This window comes from Cariama cristata, unplaced genomic scaffold (genome assembly GCF_000690535.1).
Source record: "Cariama cristata isolate BGI_N322 unplaced genomic scaffold, ASM69053v1 scaffold41421, whole genome shotgun sequence".
Classification (NCBI taxonomy): domain Eukaryota; kingdom Metazoa; phylum Chordata; class Aves; order Cariamiformes; family Cariamidae; genus Cariama; species Cariama cristata.
Genome location: NW_009600594.1, coordinates 1 through 9,472, shown reverse-complemented (window position 1 = coordinate 9,472; position 9,472 = coordinate 1). Strand labels below are relative to the sequence as shown.

General features: G+C 37.6%; 1 protein-coding gene across 1 annotated transcript in view; it reads right to left on the bottom strand.

Annotated features, from left to right (window-relative positions):
• The window catches only part of LOC104169220 (mitochondrial 10-formyltetrahydrofolate dehydrogenase-like), a gene marked incomplete at both ends in the record, with an annotated part of 9,217 nt that extends 2,819 nt beyond the window's left edge, over positions 1–6,398 (bottom strand). Inside the window, 6 exons of the mRNA XM_009710071.1 lie at positions 360–451; positions 1,874–1,999; positions 2,399–2,533; positions 3,591–3,680; positions 5,264–5,365; positions 6,212–6,398. Of these exons, the coding sequence (XP_009708373.1) occupies positions 360–451; positions 1,874–1,999; positions 2,399–2,533; positions 3,591–3,680; positions 5,264–5,365; positions 6,212–6,398 (732 nt within the window). The remainder of the gene's footprint in view (positions 1–359; positions 452–1,873; positions 2,000–2,398; positions 2,534–3,590; positions 3,681–5,263; positions 5,366–6,211) is intronic.
• Between the last annotated feature and the right edge of the window lie 3,074 nt (positions 6,399–9,472).

Here is a 9,472-nt window from a genome sequence, read left to right as displayed (position 1 = left end):
TCTTTCCCTCTGGGGAGTTCTTTGCTCAGCTTCCCAATCAGCCTCCTGGTCTTGAGCTACCTGTCACTGCATGCAGAGAGGTTTGAGCATCACCGTGCTCCCCCATGTGGCTGATGTTCCTGAAGTTAAGGAGTATTTTCCTTCAGTAGAAAGAGAAGGATTATGTCAATATCTTCTAATTTTGGGAGCAGAACTGTATCACATTTTCAAAGGCAGGAAAGAGAAGAGTTAGAGTATTGGAAAGTATAGGGGGATTTTTTTTTTTAACACTACTTTATCAACCTTGATTTAAAAGCACCATGACAACTTTGTTTCCATTAACTATGGCTTCAAAATTTTGTTATTTCAAATATTTTTACCTGACAACATGCATAGAAGATGCTCCAGATTTGAAGAAGTCTGTGGAATCCTCAATTACAGCAACATTGCTCAAAATTCCATTCCAAATAGCCTGATAATACATAAAAATAACAGAGGCAATAATGAATAATCCTCTAATTGCAAGGGGTATTTATCAATCAGTATTTTCTATGGTATATGTGCCTACAATATGTATTATTTCAAAGGATTCTAAAACAGAAAATTATTTTAAGAGAATCTAGAGGTGTCTAGAGACCTGATGTTAGCCAATAAATCCTTCAGCATAATTGGCTTATCAAAATACATTATTTTGTCCGTGATAATTTCATCTAATCAGGCAAGAAACCTGAATGGCATAATGCCAATAATTTTCACGCCCATTTTTTTTAAAGATATTTATCCTCTAAATAATAACATTGCATTATGGAATACATCAGCAGCAGAGGCAAGGACAGCCTGGAGCACTTTGTGACTGGATAAATGGCATTTCTGGCACCTGGGCAGAGCTGAGAAGTAGTTTAAACTGCATGCATGAGATGGAGGTTTCAGCTAACATGAATAGTGAAATAACTGGTAATGTAGTATTTCAAGTAATTATAATTAGGTTTGAGAGTTAGCCGATAGTGTCATGAACTGAAGAGTTTGTATTTCTGCTATTGTCTCAGTCAGTCAACAGCTACAGGCAGCATTTAGGTTGCCGGTAAGCAGGTTCAAGGTAATCTTGAAGCAGCAGTTTAAAATATTAGTGCATCAAGCTGCCTGACCTACGCCAAAAGTTATTGACCCTGTAGCAGAGTTAGCAGAAGGGACGATGTCTGTGATTCACTTGCTCTGGCACAAAACTTTAATGACAAATGTGGCTTTCAGCTAAGCCCCTGACACTCAATACAGAGGGATGGATTACAGGAGAGGGCAGCAAAGTGCCTCTCCAGCTGTGAGAGCTTTCTGTTCCTGCTGTTGCAGTGTTGCATCCCTTGGCCAGCCAGCCCTTTTCGTGTGGTTGTGGCCAAAGAGAGACAGCGCACAGAGGTACAGCAAGAAAACTGCTGCTTTTTCTCTTTCAGACTGCTGTTGTAAGACTCCCTAGAGCTTGTCCAACAGGACCGCTCTGAGCACATCCTAGTGAGTAACATCACAGTGAAGAAAGGATTTCAGAATTGTCCAAGTCTGTCAGTGTTGGAAACCTCACTGTTGTGAGGCGAAGGTCCATTTGTTTTTCCTCACTCCTGCCTTCATCATTCATAGATATTTCGCATAACTGACCCTGCAGTCACTGTCTTTGTATCACTTGTATCTGAAAGAAAATTTTCTAGTGATGCGTAAGTACTATAGTGAATTCCCAATTCCACCTGAATTAATGTCAATAATTAAAGATTGAACCCCATACTCCTTGAGTATATTTTATAAAAAAACAATTTGCATGGTTGAATAAAAGATATGCCTTGCCCATAATGAGAAGTATGTAATGCTTTTGTCTGAAGTAATATCCTACTAAAGCAGTTTATTGAATTACCCTAATATCTTCTGCCATCTTTTTCTCCTCTTCTGTAAGTTCCAAGGCAGTTGTTTCATCAGCAGAGAAGTATTTAGATGCAGGAATCATTTTTCCATCCTCAAATTGCAGATTTCTCACTAGTACCTGAAAAATGAAAGGATATGATTTTAAATTATCTGGGAGGTAATACATCCTTGTGTGAAGAGTTTTTAGGCATTAATATGGTTATTGAAATAGTAAAATAAATGGCTTGCAGGAAAGCTGCTATGATGCAGGTGATTTAACACAGGCCACTCCTACCTGTCTTCCAGATTCTATCTTAGTATTCGTACATTTTAATCCATATTGGAAATGAATATGGATTGCATGAGAAGCAAAATATGAATGTCTTCTCTATAGGATGGTAGAGGATTGACAAACTCCAAGTGAATTAGCTGTCTGTCATTAGCAGTTGAATTTGTATAGCCTGACAATTCCACACTACTTGCACTTCTTGCTAAAGTTAATCCATCCACGCTCATGTTTGGCAGGGTGAGCACTTACCATTTTCCCATCATTACCAAAAATGACTAGACCATTCTTGGTTACAAGTCCAGGTCTTGAAGCACCTTTTATTGCCAGCTCTTGTCCAGCAGGCACTGAAGCATCAAGTAATGATGACCCGTAGAAAGTAACGACCTAAAAATAAATGGAATTAAAAGTGCACAGATTCTAAACATGCTCTAAAATTCTAACAATGAAATGATACTGTTTGAAGCTTTAATATAATATAAACAAAATATAAGTAGCTACACATGGAAAACATGTTAGAACATTATTTCTATATCTTTACAACCCAGGACATGTGAAACTTTGCAAGCTGCCTAGACCGGCAAAGCTGATCAGCTGTAACAATGTGCATGCTGGAACCAGTGCAGAAGGGAAGCAGCTTTTGTCAGTGCACGCTCAGAGCAAGAGACTGGCATAAGCCTGACTATGACTGGTAGAGTCCAGCTCTACTGCCAGGCTGGCAATACTGAACATTGCCTCTCTCTTGGGCTCTGCTGATCTTTCTGGGCTTTCAAATCAGCAACAGTTCCTGGACATTAGGGCAAGCTTTTGGAGCAGCCAAACAGTCAAGTAACAAAATCTGGACATCACAGCCAGGAAAGATAATGTGATCTTTAAATTATTTTCTGTAAGTACAATGTGGATCAAATGGATAATACTTTTAACACACTGAAAGGGAGTAGTTGGTGTTGGATAAAATGAGATAGACTTATTTCTGCAAATGATCTAGGCCCAAATCTCTTTAAAATAAACCCTTCTTTGTTATTTCAGTAGCTCATGGCGTTTCATTTTGTTGTTAATACTGTGATGTTGCCCACTTGCAACATCATTGCATTATACTTTAATGCATGCCTACTTCCCAAAAAGACTAGCACAGTCTGGTTCTACTGTTCTTAATTATTGCTTTCTACCATGCCCATTTTTTTTTCAGATATTACTCTTATCTTTCTTTGAATTAAATGGATCTATCATTTTTAAAAAAAACCTTAACGACTGTGTTCTGTACACTTGTTTAGGTGCCTGTTCTAGATATGTACAAAACATATAGTCATCATATGACAGCTACTCCAATGTAATTCTCATTTGTATTCATTCACCTGCATGCAGACACCTTTATTTTTATAATAAAAAAAGTCAAAAAGAGGGTATAGAAAAGAATAACATTCTTCTGGTTTTCAGAGCGTACCTGGCCATCTATTGTTGCCCATGCTCCAGGCACTTTATCATGCCCTCGAATCCAATTGTGCAAAGTTGCTGCAGGTTGATCCCAGGTGATCTAGGAAATCAAGACATGCCAGCTAATTCTTCTCTGTTTAGGTATAAATCAAGTTAGTAATGTTTTCCTATATAAGAATCACAAAATCTCCCTCCTCCTCTTTCAACCGTTTATTTATCTAAGAACACAGAAAGGGTCTGATCTAATAAAGGAAAATTAGGGATCTCAAGATGGCTAATCATCAAAGATCTTTCAAATAGGATGCTCTTAGCACTTCTGTTTTCTGTGTGGTCTGTGTCTTTTCATAGATTCTTCTTCTCACACTAATATAATGAAAATATAACTCTTGCTATAAGGTATTTATTCATAATTAATATTATGATTAACAAATTTAATAAGCACAGTATAAATATAAATAAGGGTATGTCTGGCATATGACCTTCTGCTGAAAATCATCTATTTACTGCTTGGATCCTAAGTTCTTCAATAAATCTACAACTTTTATTAAAATACTTTCTAATAATTTACTATCACTTTATGAATTGTTTCATAAATGGAATGCCTACTACAACTTGCAATTCCTGCAAGATTTTGAGGAAAAAGGAAATAATGTTTTAAGAATGTCATTTATATTTAATATGTAACACCAGGGAAAATATATTCCTTTATCTTTACAGTATTGTGAGTATATGTACAAAATTAAATAAAGAAACTATCAGAATAGCTATTAAATAACAAAACTTGGGTACTCAGCATCCTTCTCAGTTTAAGCACAAAGAATATTTAGAAGCAATTTATAAGCCAATGAGAATAGTTTTACAGCAGGGAGATTAAGCTAGTTTACTCCAAGGAAGCTGCTTATATATTATAGTAAAGGAATGAATAAAAATATCCTTATGCAAAGCTATTTGTTTCTAAGGTAAGTGAGGAATTGAAATATGATAAACAGAATCACCTACAATATTGCAGGTGGAAAGGACTACATTCACTGTGGACAAGAGATTGAAACTGTTGGTATCATTTTTACTTTTTCTTTCTCTCTTTTTTTTTTAAACTTTTGCACTGGCCTAGAAAAGGAATAGAAGGTATTACAGGCAGCATTCATTATCATTTGGTGGCGGCCTTCCCAACCACAAAGAAGATCCAGCTAACACAGTGGGGATGCTTATATAATTCTTCTATGAGTGTTTCAATAATTTTCTTGTTTGTTTACATGACCTATATTTTTTTCTCCTGGGGCCGACAGGAAAGGTGCCAACACTTGCTTTTCCTAACATCAAATCTATTTCTGGTAGAGAATTTAGTATGGACTGTTGGTAAACTAAGAGAGCTATCTTCATTCAATGCTGTATTTAAAAGTATGGTAACATATTAAGAATCCACTGAAGGTGCAGCTGCCATCTAGCTGTGTGTAAGTGATCCCAAGTAGGACACCAAGTTTCTAAATATATGTAACAGCTGAAAGGGAATAGGAACTTAACCTGGGGCTCCATTACATGCATCCTTGGAGTTATCCCAGGAACAAGAGGTGGGGAAACAACTGAGTTAAAACTAATGTTAACTTCATATCACTACTATTGTAATCTGAGTTAATAACAACTTTTCTAGTGACATACACAAAACATAGTGTTATTTAACACTACCTCTGCATTTTCCTTTTTCTGGATCCCTTCATATGTTGCCCCTTCTTTAGGCTGAGGTATACGAGGGGCCTTGCCATTAGCAATTAGATGTACCGCTTCCACCTAAGTGAAAAAGTAACAGATTTAATGTTAGCTTGATTCGCCCTTTTTCACTCAGTCATACTTGTGAATGACAGCAAAAGACTTTCTGCCACAAGAGGAACTGGTTTATTTCTAAAACCTAGGATTTCCAAAATCTATGGGACGAGTGCTGTACTGATTAACATACATATATGCTTAAACTTTGACAAAAGAAATAGCCTCAGAAATTGAGTGTGAGTAGCTAGTCACCAAACATACAGCAGCTGCCTAAATTCTGCAGTACCAGAATGTGGCTCTGTATGATTGCATTCAACTCTTTCCTTTTTCTTTCTGCAAAAAGTTATTTCTCTGCATTTAAATGGAGAGAGAAAAAATTTCTCTAATGATCCATGCTGAGTATTTTTTTATGCATTTTCTTTTCTTCATTTTAAAACAATATGAAAAAGGACAAGCATACAAAATCCAAAGCCAATCCCCCAGGGCTCTGAACTTAAAATACTATCCCCCCCCCTTTTTTTTTTAACCTCATCTCTAAGTTTCTGTTCTCTCTGAGCCTTTAAAAAATTTCACCTTGTAAAAACATTCAAGAAATCTGTGGGAAGAGCCACATTCCAGACAAATTCAAATTCTTGCCTTCTGTGGCAACAGGACATGCTCTGCCCATTGCCAGCAACAAATACTCTTGAGGCCATCTCCTCAGCTGTCGTGAAGCAGCACAGCTCCACTGAAGTCTAGGCTTTGGCTGAGCACCACAACATCTGTCTTTCCAAATGCATGCATCTTGTCTGTATTTCCTTTACTTTCAAAGTCCAGCAGATGCTTTTCTTTTCCTCTTAAAATGTTGATATTTAGTACAGATAAACATACCATAGCCTTTATTCCTTCTGGGAACAGAAACCGGTTATACAGGTCATCCACAGTATCGTTTTGGCCAACATCACATTCTCGCTGCAGAAGGATTGGTCCAGTATCCAAACCATCATCAGCCCAAAAAATCGTAAATCCTGCTTTCTTATCTCCTTGAATTAAAGTCCTGGACATAAAAAAAGCCCTACTGTAAATACAGACAGTATGAAAGTAGTCAGGGTTATCAACCCATCTGTTACACACTTTAGGTAGATAGAAATGAAAATCCTAACCATCTTTAATACTAGTTTCATTGCTCATTTCATAGCCAAGAACCCATAGTTTTGATACTGTTGATGTGTGGTTTCCACAAAGTGACATAAGAAATGCTGCAACTGAATTCAGGGTATCTATCACACAGTTCATTGTGATAATTATTTCAAAAGTATTATTAGTGGTAAGACACACAGAGCAAAAGGTGTGCAATAGTTATGACATAATTTGAAAGACTGAAGCATCTAGACAGCATATTATCTTAATAATTCATGGTGGTTTACTGTAATTAGCTAAGCCTCACGACTTATCTGTAAGTCAGCAAGGGAAGTACAGTTGTTGCACAGGTGAAAGAGCTAAACTCAGAGTGGAAAATGATGGATATGCAACTGTTTAAGGAAAAGTTATTAAGGGAATTTGTATCCAGCCAGATTCTCAGCTGCTGTGCATAAACATAGCACTGCTTACAATAAACCTAGGCTGATTTACATCAGCTCAGGATCTGCCTCTGAATCAGAAGGGAACTTCAGGCCCTTAGATTTTCCAATTCTCCTTTAGAGCTGCACATGTGTCAGAATGGTGGAAAACCAAACAGAAGTGTGTTTAAGGGAGCAGCCAGAAATGGAGAGATATCTCTTTCCTGCATGCTTTTAACCATTTGTCTGCATGCAAACAGCAATGCATTTTTTAGTAAGACATATCTCATGTAAGTATTCCCTTGGCAGTCCATGTTGTAACAGGGTCATCTGAGATCTGGCTTATACACATTAAAATTCATTATTAATTGTAAGCACTGAAAACTACATTATTAAAAGTAGTAAAGCACACATTCATGCAGAACAAGAGACAAACTCCAAAGACAACTGGGGAAGTTGGTAGGTATAACAAAAGTGAAAGCTTACAGAAGTTTGGCTACCCATATCAGATCTTTCACACATTTAAGTAGCATTTCTTCTGGTTTATATTACCTAAAAATTCCAAAAGAGCACCCTGGTGAGAAGTTGATGTCCTCAGCATGGCACTGGAGAAGAAGAAGGTATCGTGGGCAAATGTCCCTGATGCTGAATAGGTGACAGGATGAGAACTACTGTGTGCCCCTTCTTCTGTCCACCAGCTCTCTCCACGGATGGCTGCTGATAACAAAGTGGCAGCAGCTGGAAGAGGCTGTAAAGGATGGAGTGAGGAACCCTCAGAGGCCCAGGGCCCTTGTTTGTGCCTGGTGCCCCTTTAGCCATGCCTAATTCCCACAGGCCTTCTTGGACACACTGTGGGGGGAAAGGGTCTGATCAGCACCAGGGCTGTAGCCACAACACATGAAAGAAGTTGTGATGATAGCAAGGGGTGCAAGGGTGAAACATGAGAATGGTCAGCCAAGGCCAAATCCTAGCTTAGTTTAAAGGTCTTAGGACAACAGCCCTTACCGTTGTGGGAACAGGAGCAGATGCTTACAGAAGGAATATGCAAAATAGAGCAAGACTCAGTGATACACTATTGGGATATATTCCTGTTTCTGGAAATCTTCACCCCAGGAACTTCCTGAAAGAGAGTTCGTATCTACACCTTCCTGTGGAATAGATCTTGATGAACTTTTCCTCCATGAAAGCATCCTTCTAGAGCTCTCTAGATGTGGAGTTCCACATTTTAATAACGGACTGCATGGGGGAAAAGTACCTCCTTTATTTAGTCAAATCCTACTACCTGATCTCTTTGCTGGTTGCCCCCTAACTTTTGATTAAGAATGAGCAATCATTCCCTATTCACCTACCCATGTCTTTCATGGCTTAATACACTGCTAGCATATTTCCTTGCCAATGACCTCTTTTCCAGTCTGAAGACTCCTACATTTGTCTCCTGTCATGTGGAAGCTGTTCTATACCTTTGATCATCTTTCTTAGCCTTTTCTGAAGCATTTCTAGTTCCTTCATGTTCTGAGATACACACCATATTTAAGATCCTTCCATGGTCTCTTTTCTGAGTAACAACAACTAGCTTAAATTTTATTACTACTGACATATAGTCAGTTTTTTTTCCCCTTAAGTACATTACCGTATGTTGAACTTTGACCTCTCTTTTTTTTAATCTCACTTTCACATTATCACATTTACCCATTTGTGTAGAAAGTGTATTCTTTATTACAGATTGAAATCAGAGTGACTGGTCTAAACTTTCCTGACTTTCCCTTTCAGCCCTTTAAAAACTGGTATTTCTCTTGCTGTTTTCCAATCTCCTGCACCAATACAATCTGAAGGAATAGAAACACTGCAGGCTGCCTCAAACCTGCAGAACATTTGCTTGAAAGTCCCCTGGTCCTGAGAAGAGATTCTTATTCATTCATCAGTTTATCTAAAATCTCTTCTACTCACAGTTCAGGTCGAGAGAGTTGTTCTGACTTATTCTACACAAAGAAAGGCTGTATGGTAGTTAACACATTAGCTCCTCCATCCTGAATACCAATACAGATTTCCTACTATGGTGTTCTCTTTGATAAACAACTTTTAAAAATCAAACACATACATCAACCTACATACCTCCCAACTTTAACACATTTGAAAAATTGTTATTCAATTTTATGCCTTTAAAAGCTGGTTCTTTATTTCTTTTCTGGACTGCCTTACTCTTATGTTTCAAGTAATTTGCCAGAGTTTATGCTCTTTTTTATTTTAGTCCCTTGGACACAGCTACCACTTTTCCAAGGATTTCCATATGTCTCTAATAATCTCATTTACTCCTCTGTTTAAGTACTTCAGCTTAGCATTTTTTCCATTAAGGATTAAAAATAACAAAACAAAACATGCTTTTGCTTCAAATCTACAAAACTGTGCCTTTAGATAATCGCCATGCTGCCTGCAAGATTCTTTTAAAATTATTTCTTCATATTTAGACAATTTCTTATTGAATTTAAACACTGTGATAATGGCATTTCTGTTGTCACAAGAACCCTAGATCTGAGTTTACTGTGGTCATTATTGCAGAGTGGTTTTCATAGAATCATAGAATCATAGCATGGTT